The following is a 24,235-nucleotide window of genomic DNA, read 5'->3' on the forward strand; positions in this document are numbered from 1 at the left end:
CTTACATCTGCAAGTAGCTGAACCCTTAATTAACAGAGAGAAGCATACTCTACCATCAAACAGATAACACAGAAATGATTGTGCAATTCATTACTTTCTCTGAATGTACCCCTATTTCCAGGAACGCTTCGCATCCAGTTCTTACATTGCAATCAGGCTGTGTGAGTAATGTTTCATTCATGATTCACCCTATTTCTCCAACCGTATTCTTGTTTCTGTAAGCTCCCATCAGGGAAGTCGTGTTCCTTGCCACTTGCCTGCATGCAGCTCTGTGTGCAGACAGCTGTAAGGAGCAATGTACAAGAATCCGACCTCTGCAGTGCCATGGCACAGTGCTCGTAGATCATGAGTCTTGTAAACTTCATTTTACAGCTGTCTGCACGTCCAGCTGAGCAGCAGGAAGAGCAACACCACATGAATTGCAAGAGGAGATTACAATTTTGGGGAGAGATAAGGAGAAACCACACTGAGGGCAGGTGGAGGAACCCAACCATGTCAGTTTTCTGGGGACAGCTATTAAAAAAATAAAAGAGGCAGACTCAGGATGTGTGGGGGAGATAAATCTTCTGAGTTTTTGAAAAGGGGAAAGCAACGCTTGCAGGCTCACTCACCACACCACTAACAAACATAAATCTTACCCACATGGGCACCATCCTTCCCTACACGCTCACCAGGGCTGGCTGTAGCACAGCTATCACGGAAGGATCTGTCATATTAAGCAGAACAGCACTTGGCAGTTTCTGTGAATTATGGTTGCAGCCAGCACAGCTGGGTGCTGCAGGGGCTGACAGGCTCTGTAGCAGTCACAATAGCAAGCATTAAAAAAAAAAAAAAAGTCACCAAAATGGTTTGGGAACGGAGCTGAAAAATAGTTTTAAAATATGTCCTTTAAACTCATGAGAGACTCCAAATGTACGGGGCAGGGGCTGATCTGATGAACTGGGGGAGGCTGATCTCATGGTTTATATCCGCCCTGGCAACATCTCCTGGGTCTGCACTTAACTGTGCCCAAGTGAGTGGGCTCCTCATCCTCTGTTCAGAGGGTTTTTAACCTCCGCTTACTTGAAATAAGCTGTGATCCCATCTCTTTGTCTCCTTGATACACAGTTTTACTTCCTAGCCCTTTGCAGAAAGGCCCCTCACACTTCGGTGGTGGCCACTCCTTCCTTTATATCTCACATGCCACAAGTGGTAAACCCACCTTTCTCCACAGCCCTAATCTGGTTTACACTTCTGGTTTCAGGGAGTTTCAGAGGAAACCAGTGCACAGATTAGCTTTGCAAAGGATTAAAACAACCAAGTCAGAACAACCACTTTTCAATTCACTACCACAACAAGTAAACCAATATGGACAAAACAATGGAAGATGTGTTCATCTCCTTGCACTCTTGGAAGTTCATTAGGCAAGCATCAGAGTCTTTGAGAAGGTCAGGATCATCCCATGCAAACGACATCTCTTCAGACCCCCAGGCGGACCACTTCCCTCTTGCTCAGCTGGTATAAACACCTAAAAATCACATCTTCCCTTTGACAGTCTTACGTACCAAAAGAAATAACCACTTTTTCAAAAAAAAAGCTCATAGTCCTGAGGACTTCAAAATCTGATCTAAAGTGATTATCTTTTTAAAAGGAAACTATGTTAGTAACTGTCCATTTCATAGATTCACATGGGAAAAGCTATGTAGCCTTTTGAGAGAGAGGGGTAAAGTGAGAAGAAAAAAAGGAAGGACATCTGCTACATAAGACACTTTCTAAAACACTTGAAATAACCCCACTACAAAATCTTTTTCCAAACACAGACATGCTTGTTTTCATCAGCAACAGCAGATCCCAGCATCATCAGTTTTCCACTGGGGAGAAACAGAGAGACTCAAGAAAAATACTGCAAGTGATAACACTCTAAATTCAGCTTACCCACAGCAGGTTGAGTGTGTGCGCAGGCTTGTGCTGCAGTGCTGGCAGCTGTGTGGTACTCAGCTACTCAGCTGCTGCCGGTTATCCAGAGACTCCTTTAGGGCTGGCACAGGGCGTTATTCCCCACTCGCTGCACCCAGAGCTGCCACCTTTCTTGCTCACTTTTCACTTGGTGCCCCAACTAGCCCACACATCATGCACGGGTGGGCAAGCCTTGCTGGGGCCTCTGCCCTGGGTCGCTCTCCCCATCTAGGGGGGATTTCTAAGAAGCTTTGGGAGAGGGACACCATGACACATTCGCTGCCTTTTGCAGGTTTCCCCCCAAAATAGCAGCAGATTACCCTGAACTCATACCTGCCACTGACTGAGCACTGCAACATTCAGCTCTCTACCGAATGCCCCACGGAGATGGAGAGAGGGGAGACATAACAGGTCTCTTACACAGACAGTTCAGTGTCTAGGCAAAGCCCAGTCCCAATTTTCCCCCTGCCTTGGAGCAGCAGCAATGAAAGGATGCAGGGCAAGGCCCCATTGCCAAACAGTATTTGATTTTTAAACTGATTGCCCATTTACAAAAAAACCAAAACAAAACAACTCACCCCCCAAAAAAAACTGGAGGCATCTCACAGCTGAAACTATGTGTCCAGCTGTGAGGTATTTCACCTCACATGTAACAGATGATCAAAAAGAAAAACAAATTAAGAAAAAAGCAATATAGTAAACCCCATCCTTCATAGCATTTCTGTTCAAGTTTTAATTAATATTATAAGCTAAACAACAGGGGAAAGTTAGCATACAAGGGCTTTTTGGAACTGCTGTGCTTGGAGAGAAGCTGTAAGTGTACATGTGGCATACAATACATCAATTTCTTTCACACAGACACTGGTTTTACCAAACAAACCAGAGAAATACAAACTTTTCCTGACTGGCAGTGCAAGTTGTTGCACATTTAAGACTGGAAAAAAGGCACTAACCTATAATGGTCGTTAGAGATATTCATCACTGTATGAATTACCTACAACATTAGAGACTCAGAAATCACTGACACACAGGATTAGGTAAGATCCTTTGATTGCATGTGCTTTGTAAAACACATTGTTGTTTATCCCTTTGCTGGCCAGCTGCGTTGGGTGTTCCTTACAGTGGTGAAGAAAGAAGTGAGACATCCCCAAAAGGTGACTCTCTGGGATACAAAGGACCCTAAAATACAGCCAGGGCTGCTGGAGCATCCTGGGCAGGTGCACTGGGAGGAGCTTACAGCTCCTCCTGAGCAGCACGGTGGCATCACCTCATGCAGCCCTTAATAGCTTGTTGATTCAAGCCTCAGTCACAGGCTTTTAGTGCTGGTCAAACAGGAGGCATTTTCTCACCGCAAGATTACTTTCCAAGAACCCCCAGACTTTCACACCTGCTGATTTCATATCTCCAATGCAGTGAGGTTAGTACCCAGAATCCCTCTTAAAGGTCTCCTTCGTGGTCACAACATGGCACTTAGGCAAACTAAGATAATTTTAAATCAGATTTGCTTTTCTTTATTTGGCCGTTTATTGTAGTTTTGCATTTTCATTAGCACAAAGAACTCCATTAGATCAGCCACCTGCACTTCTGTTCACTGCCTTTAGTTTCAGTTTCTTGTACATTAGCACAATGCTGCAAAATTAATCTTAACACAGCATTAGCCACATTTTTAAAAGCTTCCTGTTAGTCCTAAAGATTTTGCCTATTAGAGGAAGAGATGGATGTGCTAAATTCCCCAGAATTGTTTAGGGCAATCTACTAGGGATACAGTCTTGGAAACTACACTTCAATGTCATTGCAGGTGATAATACAGTTCAGCTATTTCTAAGCAAGCAGGCTGCTGTTAGATGTTGCTCTTCTGGTGTGTGGATGTCATTACAATCTCCAGCCCTCAGCAGAAGCATTCTTTGAACTCCCTTTCCTCTCTGTCAAACACTAATCATTTCTGCTTTATATTTTATGGACTTTTTGTGGATGCCGCTACTTCTTATTCAACAGTTGATCACAGGAAGACTCAGCTGGGCTGCAGGGCTCTACCACTCCAGTACCAAACAAAACAGTTTGCACGCTGTCACAGCGACTCTGGGGGACGCCTGAACACAACAAGCCATTCCAAAGCATGCTGAGTAACTCCTCACCCTGTGTCTCAGAAGTATTAGTCTATTTAACATAAATATATTGTAAGCATTTTCCCTCATGTACCTAGAATACCTTCCTGTCAGAGTATAAACTGCACGTACTTTGGCCATTTTCTCATCAGCTTAAAGCCAGCACCATACTTGTTAAAATGACAGTACATTTACTAATGCAAGCACTCTGAAAGATGTTTTGGGAAGTGAAACATAATTTTATCAGACTAAATTCACACTGCACAAACACTGGTCTTCAAATACAGTTGTTCCCTCTTCATTATTGAAATAAATTTGAGGTAGCTCCCATATTAAAACCTTCTTAAAAAAAAGATAGGAACTACCCCGCTCATCCTCCACTGGAGGAGACTGTGAACTTCTGATAAAAAGTTTACTTTTGTTGCTCTGCCAAGTGCTAGGCCCAGAACTTGGGACGATTAATAACAGGAATGGGCTGGAGACACGTGATTTAGTTAGCCTTGTTTGCAGTTCGGCTCCTTAGCAAGGTACAGCCTGACCTTAGGTGACTGTGGCTAAAAGGAGCAATTACGGAGCTCAGCAGTGGAAAAAAGGTAAAACAAAAACAGACAGACCGGAGCCATATAACTAAAAGAATTCAAAGTGTTCAGCTAAATTATGCACATCAGAATACACTGCATCCAAGCTTTGTTAACTGCTTCAGTGAAAAAAGAACTTAAGAGATTACAGAAACCTTGGCTTTCTTCTAGAACAGTTGCTATACTGCTTTCTTTTATCTCTTGAGCAGCAAATAAAAATAAGATTTATCTGAAGTTATATGGCCCTATCACAGACATACTGAAACACATCACAATTAGTTGATTTATGATTCTAATTCCTTACAGATGCAAAAATATAAATTGAGTGACTTGCCCTAAGTCACCTAGGAAGTGTTTGTCACTGCCTGGAAGTAAGGCTGCAATCTGAGCCCCTTCGCCACAGTATCCACCTTTTGAAACTCCAGTGGTTTCTGGGAAGTCATATATTCAAGATAGTTAATATAGCCAAGTAAAATTCCATATTCTTAAAGTACTTCTAACATAACCTATGATTCCGCAGGAAAGCTTTGCCTCTCCCAGAGTTAGCACATCTTGGTCAGCACCAGCAAAAACCCGCTTGGTGCCAGCCACGGGTTTGAACTGTCTAATGATCATCTGGAAGGCTTTAAACACAACAACTTTCTGACAGTTATTTAAGAGCTGATGGTCTTCTCTGACCATTCTCTGATGGTCAATTTATCCTGAAAATGCTAGTAACAGTCAAGTGAGACGGCATTCAGCAGAGCAGGTTTGCCCCTAGAAAGGAATGTCTCCCAGCTGTGTTACAAATGGGAACCCCTGCAGAAAAGGAGCTGGGGAGACGTGCGGTGGGCTTACTCATTATCGGACTCGTATACGGGGAATAACATGACATTTCTAGGGAAGCTCAGAAACCCACAGAGAACCTCCCTGCAGCTGTACAAGGAACCAGTTCTCACCTCCATCTATTTTCTTAACTCTGCTGATTTAAAAGGCTTCCTAATTCTTGTTTGAGCATTGAACTGTTGGCATTTTCTGCATAACAATTGGATTCCTATTCAAGAAGGACTTCAAGAGCAGCACTTCTGGTGAGATGAGCAACAGGCACAGAGGTGTGCTGGCAGGGTCTCTCCCAGCCTGCTTATGGCTCACTGCAGCCAAATCGCCTGGAGTGCTCAGATGCTGGTACCCAGACAAGGAGCTCTGGGATCAGAAGCAACTCCACTGAAGCCATTGGAGATAATTTGGAGAACATTTCCTCTATGTGATGTCTTTCCAATGTTGTCTGTGGGCAGAGGAAAACACCAGAGACATGTCTCTGGGATATAGTCATCAAAACGCAGGCATCTTGGGACACTCACCAATGCCCGCTGCAAGCCACAGAACATAGGCCTGCCGCCTGCTGATCCGCTTTGGAGAAAATTGCTAGGGTTGAGGGAATTTATTTTGTTCTGTACTTCAAGGGCCTCCTGTGGCCAGACAGACGTGCCGGATGCAGCTGGAGCGCTCCCTCCCCTTCCTGGTGCAGAGTGCAGCCAGGAGGACCGAGCGGGCTGTCCGACGCTTGGGATGGCTCGCTGCACTGCCCTGGACACAGCGTTCAGGGGGACAATCCCCAACCCTGCCACATCCTGGCCAGCCAGTCAGGGAACTGCTGGGTGGCATCCACAGCCATCAACCCCCCTTAATTCTTCCCACTTACAGCAGCGATTCAGTCCTCTTTTAAAGTGTGTTTCATGAGTATTGAGCTGTATGAGTTTAAAATTGGGCTTAGCTAGCCAGGGTGGATGGACCCTGACAAAGAGCTTTTAAGCCTCCTCTGTGTAAACACCTGGTATTTTAGGGGAACACGTTAGAACATGACAACAGCTTCTTGCACTGGTACAACAGGTTACGAATTGTAATTCTCCGCAAAGACAATAGATTCATGTAACCACAAAATTTAACACATTTATAAGAAGATTCAGTGTTACCTACAAGGACACGGCAATGCTGTGTATTAGCTGGGGCTGGGAGCCCGATTTCACCGGTGCATGGCCACCTTCTCACATAACCGGCTGCAGCGGAGGTCAGCTCATTCCTCTCGGCTACCCGTGCTGTCTCAGTCAGACAGGCGAGTACTGTGACCCGATCAAGCCCATCAAGCACTGATGGCAAACAGGAGATACGAGGCAAAGGGCTTCCATATAAGGGGAGAAAGGAGTCAGGAGTGTTTAGATGAAAAAGCAGAATCAAAAGGAAAATCTTGTAGCACAACTAACTCTCATCCACACAGCCTGCACAGTGCCACCTTTGGCCCGTTACCCCACAGTATAATAACAAAGCTAGATTTAAAAAGACAATTAAAAGGAAACCATGCTATCTGGACAGGACATCTCCTCTGCAGAGCACTTATGATTAACCTTTGGAAACCCCAATAATTTATCACTGAAGTAAGAGGTACAGTGAAACCCCAAGGAGCATTCACATGAACTAGGAGTAGCCTCTGGCAGATGTACTGGCTACATTTAGGCATTCAAGCTATGTACATTAGGTGATCAGTGTCTGCATATAGTGATTTTTGAAATATAGGTTGCAACTTAAACAAAAAGGCAAATCCTATAACATGATGTTTGAATGCCCATTGGAGTATGCCCTGAGACAGCTCTGTGAACCTCACCACAGTTAGTCCAGTTTTAGGGAGTCCGTTAGTAAATTGGACAGGCAAGGTTATGGAACAGAGTAGTGTATGAGCTTGGGATCTCTCTGCAGAAAACATGAGCTTTTTTTTACTGTAAATAATGCAATGCTTGTCCGAGCAGTGGCTTACTGCAGAGCACTGTCTCGTTAGCTCACCTCTGGCCATGACAGGTAGTTGTCACTTGCATGGAAATGAAAACAGAAGTTGATGAACTAATTAATTCACTCAGTGTTTAAAAATCTCTCCTTCCTATCCCTCCCCTTCGCATGACTCCTAAGTAAACTATGTAGAAAGGGGTCTGATTCCCCTGTGTCTCTGGCTTTGATACATACACAGTGCTCCCTCTTCACATGGTTATCTTTGATGTAAAGCCACTGTGTGCTGGCTACTAACTCTATCTGAATCCATTATAGGCACCCCTTGTATAATATGCACCTTGCTTTAGCGTGCAAGACATTTGGTTCCCAAAAACACGATAGGATGGCTAGAGCAACCACTAACCAGACATGCTGGAATGCCTGAAAGTGTCCAAGATTAGTCATTTGGCGGCAATCCTGGGGAACTGTAGTTTTACATATCCCACTCTGGACAGAAAGGTTTAGTGCTTGGGGCCTTCTGGCAGGCCTGAACCCGACTCCTTCCCTCACAGCACACAGCGTAGCTTAGATCAGCCATGACTACAGCAGCTAGAGACGGGATGCAATTGCCATGAAAACCTGGATCATTCACTTTGTCAAATCTGTCTCCAGCATATTCTTTTCTTCACCCAAAAAAGAAACGCAAAATAAAACAAACCCTTTCCTATGCTTGGCCTTGATATTTATTTCTTCTGAATAATTTCAGCTTCTGTGTTTGTCAACTGAAAGCAAAATGCATGTGTCACATATGCATTGATCAGAAATCTGGTGGATGTTTGTATATTATACAAGAGATCAAAGGTTGGAGAAATTTCATTCTGATTTGAGGTATCAACAAAACAAGGCAACAAAACAAGGTTACTGAAGAGCAGCACATGTGCTTGCCAGCTACACACACCAAGGCAAATGCAAGTTTGCATTTAGGTGCTGCAGAGCTGGCCAGACTGCGAAGCAGCAACACTTCTTTGGTCACTGAAGTTCAATGCAGGACTTGCACGGACACATAAGAATGTGGCATGCACCTCACTGCACTTTTAACAGGAGATCCAGTCACCTACATGTAATGTAGCCTATTTCTTATACCACAGCCACACCAGGCAAGAGAACACAGATGCCTGTGCCGTTGCTTTGAGCAAGCCAGCACATCCAAACCATCAGCCAAGCGCTGCACAGAGACAGCTCAGGAATAACTCACGAGCAGCACAGCTGGAGCAGCGTGGCCTGGCCTCTAGGCAGAGTGTGCCTGACTCTCAAAAGGGCTGGTTTGCTTGAGCTTAGTGCTGGGCTGAGACAGAATTAGTCCCACTGGTTCAGGAGCTGGCATCCTCACCGTGAGACCACGGACCTGGGTATCATGCTGTTGTGTGTGGCTGCCACGGCCTCAGCATTTCTGCTCAGAGCTGCAGAAACTAAACCAGTTAAAACACGCAGAAACTGGCAGCTGTCTTTGTGTCTTTCACATATTAAGCTGCAGAACTGGTGCCAAGTACTCCCGCACTCAGGACTGCACAGATGATATTGCTCCTTCAATGTATGACATTCATGGAGCATTCCAACGGCGAAAGAAACCAGCAGAACCAAATGGATGAATGGAAAAACGAATTGCTTCAAGTTGATTTAGAGGAGATATTTAGTCATGCATGGGAAGGAAAAAAGAGAATAGGTGACCAAAATAGAATGAAGCAATTGGAAACAGCTGATGTTTGATGAGAAGTAAGATATTTTCTGGGGTGAGAAATTTAAAAGCCTTGAGTGTTTTGAAAGGTGAATTATGCATGACTTTTTAATCCTTGAAATGGTGCCAGGTTATCCAGAATCCACTCCAGAAAGTTTTCCGAAACAGTTTATTCTAGAACTAAGCCAAAACCTTCAGCCAACTCTGGAAAATCTTATTTAGAGTCAGACTAACATTATGTGAGCTCATGTAAATGCTGGAAAATTGCTCCAGCTGAAAGCATGAGGGAATAGTTTTGTAAAGAAACCCCTGAGTTTTAGCCCAGTTTTATGATGTGCAGTAAGAAAAGGCAGAAAAGGAAATTAAAATCCTTGATAGAAGGAAGAAAGAAAAAAAAAAAAGGAGGGCTGAGCTGCATTTTCTGACAGAGCCATTATTGTCTTTCCATTTCACAAAGAGTGGACAAGTTTCATGCTGTACTGGAAGCAAGTGTAAAGGTTTCCTTTACATGAGCTTTACATTCACACACTTAGCATACAGATGTGGAAGACAGCTCCTCAGTCCTGTCCACAGCACCTCATGACAACAAAAGTAACAAACCCAATTTTATTGCTCCAGCCAGTGTCCAAATCACACCAATCATCATTAAAAATCTCTGCCAAAATGGCAGCTCTGCACATTCACCCCCAGCTGGTAAGAATGCAGGTGCCAAACCCCACAGGCACATGGGTGACCCTGTCGTGGGCACCAACAAATTACTTTCCCAACACAACCTTTTATTAGGCTTTGTGTAAACTTCAGGGGACATCCAGGTCTGAAGCATCCTAGCCATTCATTTTTCTGGGTCATCAGCTGCTCTTTATGTGATATCAGTCCTTCTTCTGGGCCCTCCCCTCCCCCCCCCCCCCCCCCCCTTTTTTTTTTTAAACCTGGCCAAAAAAAGTTAGTGGATAAATGACAGATACTACTTTGTCCTTTTAGTAAATCATTGGCAGACATGGATCAGCATTTTGAGATGTTAAGAACATGGTTTAGTGGTGGACTTGGCAGTGTTGGGTTTACGGTTGGACTCGATGATCTTAAAGGTCTTTTTCAACCTAAATGGTTCTATGATTCTATGTATGGGCATAGGTAGGAAGCCAACCAGACAGTATATTACTAATTTTCATAACAAGTACTGATGTTTTGCTCCCATGAGTGTCCACATCTTTTTAAGTCACAAGTAAGAAGTGTGCTGTAATAAGCAAACATGAAGTCAGACACTTGTAGGCTATATAAACTATGTAGAAGAAGAACAGAGGAGCTCTGTGAAATCCATGACATATGGGAAACACTACGTATATGGAGTCTGAAGACACTGCCAGCCTCGCAGAAAGGACATAGATATCCCAAACAGAAGCCTAAGAGAATAAAAAAATCAGTAAGTATTAAGCTGACCCCCAAAATACAATTTGTGAGGTACCAGGTCTGTTTGGAAATTCAAGCCAAATTTGCGAAATTATTGTGAATACAGACAAAAATTCAAAACAGAAATGTATAGCATACCCAAACATGCTTTGAGCAGAGGGGTTGGACTACATGATCTCCAGAGGTCGCTTCCAACCTCAACTATTCTATGATTCTCTGAAATGTTTTGCTTTGGTATTTTCTAAATGAAATGGTTTGGGTTTGATTTTTTCCTTTTCCAGAATGAAAGGGGACAAAAATATACAGCTTATAAAGCAACATGAGGCATTCTGTTTGGGACTGGATAAAAACAATTTGCAAAATTTAAGAATTGTCCTCCTAAACCCTGTCAATTTTCTCCAAAGGAACCTCTGCTTTTAGTTTCATTAGACTTCTGCTTATTTTTTATATTTGAGAGGGAGGGATCAGAGAGCAAACAAAAAAACTTACCATTCATCCAGCTCTGCTCCCGGCCCCTATTTTCTTACTCACAGGGGGAAAACTGCAAAGCTGATAAGCCCTTTCAGATGTACCCCAGTTTCTGCAGGGCTGAAGGTGCAAAGCAGGCGTCTCTGCAGCCAACAATAACAAACACTAATGCCAACTTTGTGTGTTTCCATGGCCATGATGCCCCAGAGACCTCCTCTTTCATCCACATGCTCCTCCCCGCCAAAGCCACCTCGTCACCATCTCTCTGAGGTTGGGGAAGGAGGGACAGTTCAGATACACCCATTTCCCAATAGATTTTGTTTCAAGGGGAAAGAAGAAGCACACACAAAAAAAATATTAAAAAAAAGAAAAAGAAAAAAGAAGAGGTGTTTCTGCTTTTTCATTCTTCCGCCACCTTCCTTGTTTCTCCAGATCTATTTACCCATCCTGTGTGGTTACTGGTAGAAGAGAAACTGTTCAGAAGAGAGCAGAGAGAAGTAGCAGAAGGAGCACCGCTGCACAACCAGCCACCACCAGGATCAAGCTAGCGTCCCCAGGGCCATACGGGCAAAGCAGAGCAATATTTTCCTATAAACACTAAACCCACTTGCAGTTAAGCCTTGTGCTTGGGCTGGTGTGGGAGCACACGACGCCAACGGATCAGCTACACCTGACTGACTCCAGTCCATTTCCATTTGGGTTGCTGACAGCTTTGGCCGACTGCACGCTCATGGCCAGCGCTGCAAAAGGTGCTGCAGAGGTTGGTGGGACCGACAGGAGGTTGGAAGGGCACCCCCAGGAACATCCCGGGGGGCAGAGGGAAGCGAGGTCTGAGCGCCTGCAGGCTTTGTGGCGGCCAGGTGCTCTCTCCATGCCGCCCGCCCGTCTACGTTCCAGGCACATTCGTTAGCCTGCTGTGCCTGGGACCCTGGCGGGGTGACCTCATGGTGCACAGCAGACCTGCTCAACTATAAAACTGCTCTTGCCGAGGTAGGCTGGGCCCAGGGGACAATCTACCTGTTTTAAGACTAAGAATCTTGGAGTTATCTGCTAAACAAACCTCTGATTCCTCTTAGTATATCAGTCTCTGATAGAGCTGGTCAAAATGTTCCCATCCAGCAAACTTTTCCTGAAGAAAAATTATTAAGGCTTTTACTACTCTTATTAAGAAAATGCTCATCCTGACAGTTAAAAGAAGTACATTTCAAAATCCCCAATTCTTTTCAGTTGTTAGTTGCTTGGTTGGTTGCAGGCTTTTTTCTTAACTCCATCATCCCACTCTCCTCACCTTCCCTTTGCTCCTGTCAGGAGCAAAAAGGAAAAGCAAGGCACACAGGGTGCAACAGAGCCCACAAAGTCACCTTCTGTACCCAAAACAAGCTGTTCCTGGTACTGCAGCACATTACTGTGCCACTAGAGAGAAGCTGTTTTGCTGTGCGTTCTGCCAGAGGTCCTTATCGTAGTCATGCAGGAATCAGCCCATTCAACCCAGAGGCTACATTCACTAGTTTCCTTCTGGCCCACCTCGTCTGCAAGGAAAAGCAAGCCAGGGTCTGGCTGAGAAGAGGTATCTGGACAACTGCTTTCCCTTGACTATGTGGTCAACTCAAATCCTCTGTGCGCCCTATCTGTTTTAAGGAATAAATGGTTAGGCCTGTGATCCGTACCTGCTGCAAGCTATGGGAGTTGATTTGCAGCCTAATTCCCAGGACAGGGCTTGTGCATGCATCAGGGGAAAATGCCAACCCCTATCACACTCAGACGGCGGCTGCTGGTAAAATACCACTGCCATGCATTTGTGCAACACCGCCGTTTCACCTCTTTTTATAAGAAAAAATCACAGACCTCTGCTGCAAACACGAAGGAGCTTCACTGCACCTAAGAGGGTGGTCGGGGTTGGTACAAATGGGGGAACAGGCAAGGAGTAAGAAAAATGCCAGCCTTAGGGAGGGGAGGCAGTGGAGCTCAGCTCATCATATTAGCACTTGTTTGCTCACACAGCAACACTTCACTACAAAGAAAACCAAATCTCCATTATAATCTCACATATTTGGACTAGGCTCCTGCATATTAATTCCTATTGATTGACACGTGGAACAGCACACTTTGATCATCTTGTTAATCAGGTATTCTTGCAGCAATATGTGATGCAGTTTAAATAAGCCAGGTTAAGTCCTTGTGTACACAACGAAGCTATTATAAGAAAAGGCAACGAGGAAACTACTTTTTGCAAGAAGTAACCAGAGATTGAGTGCCTTATATGCTTTGGAAAAATTAATTTCATTTACATCATTTTTCATTACTTTCTTCTTAGCATGACATGGTGCTGTCCCCCAGGCTGTGACCGGTTTGGCTTGAAAGTCAAGATTTTGCAAGCCGGACTAGTGAAACCCCCTGAGGCTCTAAGCTTGCAGGGAACTCAGTGCCTTCGTTTTGTGGGGGCATCTCCTGTGTATAGTGTGTTTCGGTCATTCAAAATACTGCCCAGTCTTGAGGCTATTGCTTAGATGCACGGCAGTTCTTGGCAGACAGGACTGCTGAGTTACCACGGCCCTGTAGCACGCTTCGGAGGAAAAGGTCCTTCCTCCCCAAGGTGCCAGGAGACCTCAGCACTGCCACGGGTGAAGAGCACTGCTGGCAGACAAGGCTGCCCAGCCCCAGATAGGCACCTCACTGCACAGCTGACCCTGTTGCCCAACCTCCCAACAGAATTACATTTGCAAAAGCATCTGATTTGCAGAAATACTGACCAGTCCCAGCTCCTACTGATACCAGCAGGGACTACAAGCACTGGGATACTGAAAAATCCAAGCAGTATCAGCAGCCTGTGCCTCCCTCTCCCTCATTTTCGAGTGTGGCTCAGCCTGTTAGAGACCATAACTGAGTCTTTACGAAGCCTTGGATGGGTTTTACATCAAAACAAAGCTAAGAATGAACATGCATGATTACACCAGGACAATAGCCTAAACTTAACAATCCCTTCCTGTAATTGTCTGAGGCAGCCTGTAGAATGAAGAATAATCTCATGATAAATCCTTGCTGGTCATTTACCATCATTAATCTATACTGTCAGAACGAATTAGTTGCAGAGGAGCATGTTAATTACAATGCAGATGACACTCTAGCTTTAATTATCATGACCTCAAAGTAAACAGTGTCAGTTAATAGACCTCAATTACCATAAATGGTTGTTGGAGAAAAGTGCTATTCGGCTGACGGCACTGACGTCCAGCGTGCAGGGTCTGCAGTTACAATGCTGGCATTATATCATTACTTTTCCAAATTGCTCTCTATTTCCACCCACATTAGTCAGGTCTACAGGACACTTTTTCCACTGCCTATGACATGCCTTAAATTAGGGGTGACCAATTTTGTCAATATGTAGCAACCTAGCTTTATTTATAGAACACTTCAGATTAAACAGCAAAAGTTCTCAGTGTCCTTTTATGCCTTTTCATTTTGCATTTAACAGCTACTTATTCATTTTACTTACCAACTAGAGCTATGTTTTTATAGCTTGTGGTTCCCATTTCAATATTATTTTATGCCATTTCATGGAGGGCTAGGATTATGGAATAAACCTAAACACCTGGACAGTTTGTAAGGCACTGAGAGAGCAGCTAGCAGTGTTGCGAAGGCCCCCAGATCCCATCAGAGAAATGTAGCCCTTTTGTTATCATAGGACCTGAGACAAAAACTCTCAAGCCCCATCAGATTCCTCCTGAGATTCCCGATGTGAATCCCAGCAGGCGGGGTGGCCGCTTGCTCTGGCTGTTACCGGCATTAGGCTACTGTGGAGGAGAAGAGGAGGCTCACGCAGCCTGGAGACAGCACAGCAGGAAGAAACGCTTCAGTGCCGAAGCTATCAAAGCGTTGGAGTGGGCTGCCCAGCAAGGCTGCGGGCTCTCCAGCAGCAGAGGCTTTAAGAAGTCGGGGTATCCACTGCAGAGCCCAGGGCTCACATAACCTCTGGGGTGATGGGCGTCACTCCAGTGTGTTTCCCACTGTTCGATATACCTTGTGAAAAAACACCCACAATTTCCCCCGAAACTGGCGCGCAAAATGCAAAAGCCTGAGAAGATATAAGCAGCCTGTGAAATGTCCTGCTTTCCTCTCTCAAGGAGAGCAAACCAAGGAAATAAGGAGTTACAGAAATAAACCAATAAAGTAAAATTAAGGTGGGGAATTTAATCACTCAGGAGATGGGAAATTCAAGGCTATGGTACCCATGGCAACTACTATTTGTCCACAGCGTATGGAACATTAACCTTAACTCCATATGCGGAAACATAAAAAAATTATGGGACATATCACGTATGAACGCATATTTCATGCAGAGGGTACTCTGCGAGGGCTACTGTGGAAACAATAATTAAATTTCCTAACTGCAATGCAGGTAGGTTCATGCACAAGCTGCTCTTCTGAGACACAAGCTAACGTCAGACAAAGCTCCCAGCTCGTCCCCACAGTTCAGGCAGGGAAGATTCAAGGTCTCCTTTTGGCCGTAGTGTCATGTCCTGCCTTATAAGCTTCTGGCTGCTTTTCAGATTTTGTTTTGAAAATTGCCATCTGTTGATTCAGGGAATGTTGTGATGTTTCTTTCAATTGTTGGGTCAACAAGAATTCTGCATTTCTTGTGTGTTTTCCTTTTAAGCAACTAAAGCAACATTCATTGTTCAAAAAGGCAGAAGTCTGGTTCCTGCTGGGTGATCAGTTTATTCGAATGTGAGAACCAGATCATTGCTGAGTTAGACAGCAAACAAGTTATCAAAACCTGAGACAGGTCTGCGTGTGTCTTGAGCTGAATTTTAACCCAGGGCTGGGTGCTGAGGAGTGAAAAAGAGCTAAAACCAAAGCCAGTCAGATAGACAGCCCTGTGGGTGGAACTGTTGTCCTTAAAGTTTCAATTTTTATGTGATCTTGGACAGTTGCTGACTGGTATATCTATTTTTGCTAAAATTCTGCAGACAAGAATTTATGAATATAGAAACCAATGGCAGAAATATAACAGCTGAGAAGACTAATTGCAGTTGGGGGAGGGGGGCTACTTACAGAAGAATTGGTTTAATAAAAATTAACTTCTGTCTTTTGCCACCACCATGGGACACGGAAGCAGGCAGTCTGGTTGTGACCTCTCCCCCAGCATGACTTTGGAGGTGGCACATGCTATCTCCTCCCAGGGCCAGGGGCAGGCTGGGGGGAGGCAGAGACACCTCGTGCCACGGCCCACAGGGGAAGGAGGTGTCTGTCTGCTGGGGCTTCGCTGCTCCGCCGCGCAGCCCTGCACAGCCCTGCACAGCCCTGCCGCACAGCCCTGCCGCACAGCCCTGCCGCACGCCTTCTCGGGGTGAAAGCACTTGGCTTTAAGCAGAAATAGGCCTGAGCAGGGATCTCAGGCCCTGGTGCCTTAGGAAAAACCTGTGTCACAGGCAGCATGCCAGGTACCAGTGCTTGTAGGCAGCCAAACCCAGCGCCCAGCATCCCCCACACCGAATTTTTCAGGAGGAGCGGGGCCTGACTCTAACCCAGCCCAACACTCTTAATAAAGCAAGTTAACACATCCACAGCACCAACCAGCGTAGCTCAGGTCTGACCTCTGTCACCACTGCATGGGCTGACAGGATGAGGCCAAAATCCAGCCATGTGCACGGAGGGACTGATGGCATCAACAGAGCAGCAGCACGCTCCGGGGCAGGCTCAGGCGCCTCTGTGCCGTGGGGTGGTGGGTGCCTTCGCAGCCCCCCATCCCCGCTCGGTGCCTCGCCGCGCAGTAGGTTTGGGCAGCTCGGTGTGACCGCAGCTGGGGGGCTGTTTGCTCAGGTGGGGCTCCCTGCAGAGGCAAGGAGAGGAGCAGTGTGAAACATAATAAAACTCTCCTCCTGAGCAGCAGTATCCTTGTACAGTACTGTGCCAGAGGGCTTCCATCCAGTAGTTTTGCACATATTTTACCGAGTCAAGGCCACATTTATCTAGCAGCGATTCAAAGCGAGGAGATCTCCCACTGTGGAGAAGATTGGTGTTTCTTTCACCTGCACTTCAAAATAAGAGTGCTCACATGAACTCCCTCGGCCAGAAAACCACCCCACGGCTGCCCCAGACCACGGGCGACGGGCAAAGCCAAGCTGAAGGCACGGCTGAGACAGGCAGCCCAAGTACAATCTGTGCAGCCTGGCTCCCACCACCTGGAGATGTGTGAGCAGGAAGCAGCGGTGCTTCTCCATGGCTGACTTACAGGTCAGGCTTGCCTGGGGGGCCCGCACCATGCCATGTGGGCCACCCCTTACCCAGGCACATGCTGGCCCACGTTTTGCCCACCCTTGTCCTCCTTGCTGAAGTCTCTGAAAATCCTCAGTGTCAGCTCTGAAACAGAGGCTGATGGCCCCACACCAGCAACAGTCGGCTCACAGGCCTGGAACCCCCCACAGGACCATAAAAATCAGAAAGAAAGCATTTTACATGAAGGGAAAAATGTTTAAGGTAGCCTTAAACTTTGCAAGAACACATTGCAAGGAGACGCAAGAGGGGTGTCCCAGTCAGACCAGCTGATTAAGAGACGTGTTGTAACCCCAGCATCCTTCACAAGACATCGGACTCCAGGGAAGGGGAGGACTGCCAACAGCAGTGCTGCCCTTTGCTCCTAGAGGCACAGGCACTCTCACACTGCAGGGTTTGCCATTGCTCGTACAAATCCCAGACCAGGCTCGCAAGGGGCTGGTCTGCAATTACCGATGTCGTTTCCAGAGAGCTGCTCATAACCTTGGACTTTTCTCACTGTAAGCATCTTAAAAATGAGCTATTCCTCATCAGGGAGAAATCAGGATTTGATACTGCACAGCAACGAACAGCTAAACAAGCCAAATCTTGAAAAGTAGCTCTGCGTATGTTTTCACAGAAGTCATGGCAGGTTCAGGAACTAATCTGGCCAGACACCACCACAATATCCGTATGTTAACCTGAGTTAAGGCAGGTTTGAACACTGCTGAAAAATCCCACCCTGCAAATTATTTCCATTTCTGAATCTCTGACCTGCTGTTTATGGAAAGGGAAAGAAGTGCAGTGATGAGGTAAATGTGTTTATGAATGCATTACTGTTGCCCTTCTACTCTAACAGCTTATAGTAATGACTTTACCACCCATATTTATTGCTAATCAAGATCAGCACTGGAGGGAGAAGGAACAGTTTTTGCCATGAAGTCTGTGCTAAGTCAAGACACTGTTTTTAACTCATCACATGGAAGGCATAGCCCAGGCAGACTTAACCGCAGACTGTTCATGGCTAGAAGTATCCCTTTTCTAGGAGTTTGCTCTTATTTCTTACAAGTGCTTACATTTTACGTGGCGCATCTGCAGAGCAGCAAGCACAGCCTGAGCTGCAGCAGAGCAGGCAGAGCCCAAGTGTTCAGCAGTCTCCACTCAACTCCCATTTGAAGGGTTTCCTCAAAAGCAGCACAAGCTACCATGCCAGCTAACCTTTCCAGCCTGCAGCTACAGAGCAAAGCGTAGCTGTGGACCTGTGTCAAAGGTACATTTGTTAACACATTTCCCCCCGAGTGCTAATTAACATTTACATCAAGTACTATGAGAGCAAAAAAGCTTCACACAAACACAGGGCAGGGAGGCAAATTCTCCCCGCCTCCCCCGCCCGATGCAGTGTACTGTTTGCCCTTCAGGAGCTGGTGAAAATCCAGTTTGTTTTGTAATCTTCAGTTCTCTAAAATCAGATATTTCTGCAAGTTAATAACTAACTAGCTTCGTTTTATTTAAAAACCTACAAGTGCATTTAAAATTCTATGAAAGCAAGGCCTTGCTGGCGCTGGTGCCAGCCAGCCCGCCTGCACGTCTCTGTGCTGAGTCACAGCACGAGCGCTCCCCAGTCTCCTTACAGAAAATGACGATATTTTGTGATTTTATAATAAACACAAATAAAAAGGACATCAACACACTTTCACTTGCATCTCGAAACAAGATGAACCTCCTTAAACTAAACACTAAGACAAGGAACACAAACACAAACATTTGTAGCTGGATCTTCAATTGCCACATTTTGGGATGCCAACAAAGGGGTTCTAATGAGCAACATTTGTACCCACAATAAGATGCAAAATTATTTGCAAACACAAATTTGCACTTGAAAAAAATGTGAAGGCAGTTGCTGAACGGCTGGTTAATGAGCTATTATCAATATTATTTCTCAATATTTTTTTGAGAAAAATATGCTATCACATTGAAGTAAAATTGTTAAGACTGCAATCAATGTAACTAAAATTTGAAAAAATCTTCTAGGTTTTTCCCAGGGGAGAAGTTTTTTTCAGTTTTAAAAGGAAAAACTAGAAAATCCCAGGTTTACAGAAGGAAAACCATATTCTATAAGCCATGAAACAGTGGTATGTAAAGCTTCACCAATTCTGTGAACTGTTAGGCCACGAGAGAGTGCATATTATTATTCGATATATTCTCTCCTGCCACAACCATGCATCCTGTCCAGGCTCCCATGAACTCAATGCTTGGTGTCTAAATAAGTGCCAATATCCTTGAAACAAGGCACACTTGCAGATGTAGAAAAAATTGACTGAGCAAGGGGTACAGCTGCACACTACTTCCAGAAATCAGTTTCTAACTCTCCGCCTCCACAGAAATCAGGATCCGAGATGAGTAATATATACTATGAAAACACAGACGTTTTGATCGCAACTGGTCTAGAGTTCTGTGAATGTATTTTGTTATTGTTGCCCACTTGCCAAATATTTGGGGTGAATAATTTTCAGCCTCAATGTTTACAAACTGCTCTCATTGTTTCATCCCTTTTTACTTTTTTTGGGGGGTTTTGTTTGAGTGTTGCTTGCTTCTGCCTTTTAACTGACTATCCAACTCTGTAAACAGTAAAAATAGCAAACAGAAAATGCAAGAGTGATGCATATTTTTGTTGGAGATACTCAAGTGAAGGACCCTAAGCACTAGTGAGAACAACTGGCTGGGCAGTACTGTGGGAGATGGCAACAGGAGATCAATGCTGAGCAGATGTTCCAACAGGACAAGGTGATTTTTTCTTTGGCTTGACCAGCTCTTGAAACCAAACATGTTTTCATTAGATACACACATTTCTGTGTATTTTTTAACAAGTGGGAAACTTATTTTGCAGATTGCCAGTTTCCTAAGTTCTCTGTCTTAATTTCCAGTAACACCTATCAAGAAAAGGCAATTCCGAGCTAAAATCTAAACTGGCACATTCCTGACATGATCTCCCAGAGACTTTCTCCAAAGCATGAATGTCTGGACTGAAATCCTGGCACAGCAGAGGCAATAGCAAAACTTCCACCAGTCCACTCCAAAATTTGTGAAGACAAAAAAGCCCCACTATTTTTTGAGAAACCAAAATGGAAGTAGAAAGCCCAGCTCCCAAAACCCTAATAATTTAATTTCATATAACAGGATGAGAATAATATAAACATGCTAACCTGTCCAAATTGGAAATCTTTCAAATTTCAAGCACAGGAAACAACAAGTTTTTTTTTCAGACAGGATGTCAGAGTTGCCCCTGTGGTTATATGTGAACTGAGGACAATGTTGTTACATGAGATCAAATTACAGACACAAGCAAACAGAAAACAATCTGCCAACGTCACTGTCACTGTTCGGTATTTGACAAGAAGCACAGCTGACCCATTAGGAAGGTTAAATGCTCTCCAGTGAGCTCTGGGAGAATACGAGGAGTTTGCTGTTGGACATCGAGTTCCATGCAGTTAAGTTGTCAATTTGTTTGCCCAAGTTAATGCTTATCTTACCCTATGCTTGCTGTGGTTGTACTAAACACGTTTGACCTGCAAATCTTAAAGCAGTAGCTTTGCTAAAATTATAAGAAGTTTCTGGATTTTCCAAGTGCCTAAGAAAACTATTTTGGTAGTTTCCACAGCACAGAAACCTGTAGTTACTCAGGTATTTGAAACTGCCAGTGAGGTGGATGACAGTCGCTTAACCACACACATTACCATTTGATTTCTATTTCTAATGTTTAGCACAACCTTGCTCTGAGGAATTTCTGAAGTTGTTTACAAAGGCTGATGCAGAGGTTGCGTTCAGTCTGGTCCAAGGGCAATGGGTTACTGAAGTCACTTGTAAACACCAGAAAGAGGTAACATTTTCTGTAAATGGGAGGGGGGAGACGGGGGATGGGGACGACACGGGCAGGGGGAGGAAGTCCTCACCTTGCACCAAGGACCATTAGAGACAGGGATGGCTTCCAAAATATCTGCTCCTTCATTTTCTTCCATGACTGGTTAGTTGCAAAACTTTGGTTTCCAAGGAAAAACATTAAATCACCCTCCGGGTAAAACCAAACCAAACCATGCAGCCTCTAGTATCCCAGTTTGTGAAAGCCTTGCAGAAAGCCACGCGTCAGTTTTATGGTCACTGGTCTAATCCAAGGTTGCAGATCCCGCTTCCTCGCTGGATTTCACAGAGCCTGACCTTTCTTTTAAGCCTTGATAGCTCATCTTGTCAGTCATTTATCTCTCTCAGACCTTCCTTGCAGATCCAGGTTTTCACATAACAAATAGCAAAACTTTACAGCTTCCCGGGCACTGTAGGAGCACGGACACTGAACCTCTGATCATCAGGAGAAGCGTGACAACAGAGTGCAATGTGTAGCCACACCTCTCTGCTGCCGGAGCTGGCCTAGACCATAAAATCAGAAGCAAGGTCACCCAGCAACCAACCGTTCCATGTCGCTACAGTAATAAAGCCAACTTACATTCAACTTATTGCTTGGGTGGATAAATATTGTTATTAGATGAAAGAAACTCGGAGAAGACGGCAGGGGGCTGGCAGAGCTGAGATACGTTCATTTTGATACATACAAAGCTCTTAGCACACACGTGTGGGCCACATACAAACCCACAAAGTTCTGTTTGTAAATCCCTTCGGGACCCCTCCACACGTCTCCCCAAGGCTGAGCAGACCCTGTTGGGACCCCCACGCACATCTCCCCAAGGCTGAGCAGACCCTGTTGGGACCCCCACGCACATCTCCCCAAGGCTGAGCAGATCTGTGTGGCCTAGCAGGCTGGGTGGGTCACCCCTGCAGCACACACCGTGAGCTCCCATCCAGGGGACAGCCAGACATCCACTTGCCACATGCTAAGCTTAAAAAAGCTCCAGTCTCAAAAGTCTACATAAAATGGGGATGAATTTACAAAATAGCCCTCAGTTCCCTGCCAGAGCTGGCAAAAATCAGGCTATACCATAAGGCTGCCTACAGCAGCTTTCTCAAGCAAATGGATTATTTTTCTCAGGGTGTGGAGCAACCACGTACCTAAAGAAGTCAATTTAGGCAGCGACGTTTCTCTCTAAACACACTGCATGTGTTACAGAGAGGGGCTACAATAAATATAAATAAAAGCAAGTAACAAAAGATCATTCCTCTTTGTTCTCTTTACACTGCATATCAGGCAGTGCCATTGCAGATAGCTGGTGCCCTAAAATTTCAAAACTGACTGTGATCTCTGGCATCTATTTAAGACGCACGTGGCTTCATTTTCAGTGCAGCCACTTGGCCCACTTGGGAGAGGTGTCTCTTTAAGGATCCCCAACACAGAGGAGTCCAGGGTCACTGGTTACTCTGGAAAAGTAAGGCCACTTTTTCCTCTCTCTAATATGCAACCTTTATTGCTGAACAATTCTTCCTAAATACCTATATGGCAGGAGACAAGTTTGGTTTTTTTATTGTTTGGTGGCAACTGTGCAGAAAGATTAAAGTTAATGTTGTCAAAATGTATTTTAATCAAATATTCATATTGGCAGCATCATTAAAAATTAGCAGTACAGGGATCTGATTTTCAGACCCCTTTCTGCCCCTACAGCACAAAGTGCCTAACTGATTTCCTCAAGATCACATGCTCAATTATATAGTCATCTTTTCATTAATCAGACTGGATTTCTCTGCAGTTTAATTAAAATTGGTCTTTAAGGAGTTTGAGATTACATTTTACAAAACCACCAGTAACTAGAAGTGAGTTCTGTGTAGGTTATGACATGAATAGTTACAGGACAGCAAATGCTGTGAGTTGTGTATATCCAACTGCGAGCAGTGTCTGCATTGTTGATTACATATTTATTTCAAAGAAGTGAAGTCAAATGTGACAAACCAAACAGGCACGAAACACAAGGGCGTAGATGTCTCTTTATGAAGAGACAGCGAGGCAAAGGATAGGAGTGCAGATTTGGAAACCAGCAACCTAGGCTGTCTTTGCCATTGATTCTGTGATTTTGAGAGGTAAATCAAAAGCTCTGTGCCTCGCTTTCCCTGCCTGTGCTGCAAGACCAGCAATACTCAGCACCGCTGCCTCGCAAGAACAGCTGGCTGGCACTGAAGGTATTCACTATCTTCATCAAACTTGCATCTCTGTCTGCTGATGTGTAGACTCCTTCTCTCATTTGTCCTCGCAAAGCCAAGGAAAAGAAAAGCTGACATCCCTCCAGGGTGTAGGAACATGTGTAACACCATCCCAACCTTTTCCCGCTAGCCAACACACAAGCCTATGGTGTTTGAGGTCCCAGGCACACAGTCATTCCGCTATGCATAGCTGAGCAAGTTTTGCCTGTTTTGAAATAATTTGAGGCACACAGGAACTCACTATTCAAACCAGCGGATAACCAGCTGAGCTACTCCCATCCCAGCTGGAAGATTCTGCTACACACAGGCTGCCGCTACAAATATTCATCAAGTTTAAGTCTCAGTGTCTGTGATTTCATATGCCCAGGTTATTTTCTGAAAGCCGAAGAGCTTTCAGAGCAGAGAACCCCATGGTCCCCCAGGCGCCAGTCCTGGCTCGGTGCTGCGGGCGTGCTCCACGGGGCTGCCGAGGCCAGCCCTGCCTGCCCGGCTGGGAGCTGGCTAACCTCAGGCAGGGGGTAAGGCAGGGGACACGGTGGGGGAACTATACCAGTCTTTGCCCCAGTTATTCGCAGGGGCTGTTTATTACAGTCGTTCGAAGGACTCTGTTTTCCACCATTCCTGTCACTCTTTGGGGCAAAAATCTCTGATCGCTAACTGCCTGCTGGATTTTAAGAGAGGGCCTGCCTGAAATATCAAATTTCTTTGCTTTTTGTTTTTTTTCTCTGGTTTCTTTTTAAAGGTCACCCATTTAGTGGCATATTAGTCATGTCCCAGAGCAGGCAAAACTAGCCTTCTGAAGTTTGCTTGCATTAAATAGCAAGCAGAAGTGCTGCATTTCATTATCCACACAGGTGTCTTGCTATGTCTTCTGCTTTGATGAC

At 45.0% G+C, this 24,235-nt stretch overlaps 1 protein-coding gene across 2 annotated transcripts in view; it reads right to left on the reverse strand.

Annotated features, from left to right (window-relative positions):
• Positions 1–21,600, reverse strand: part of PDE8A (phosphodiesterase 8A) — a 157,350-nt gene extending 135,750 nt beyond the window's left edge. Inside the window, exon 1 of one of the 2 annotated variants that reach the window (XM_027801108.2) lies at positions 21,167–21,600. In XM_027801108.2, the coding sequence (XP_027656909.1) occupies positions 21,167–21,232 (66 nt within the window). In that variant the 5' untranslated portion in view covers positions 21,233–21,600. Of the gene's footprint in view, positions 1–20,419; positions 20,439–21,166 lie in introns of those variants that run through there. The other variant, XM_055715219.1, reaches the window with a different exon arrangement.
• Positions 21,601–24,235: the final 2,635 nt, after the last annotated feature.

Source organism: Falco cherrug, chromosome 7 (genome assembly GCF_023634085.1).
Source record: "Falco cherrug isolate bFalChe1 chromosome 7, bFalChe1.pri, whole genome shotgun sequence".
NCBI classification, from domain to species: Eukaryota; Metazoa; Chordata; class Aves; order Falconiformes; family Falconidae; genus Falco; species Falco cherrug.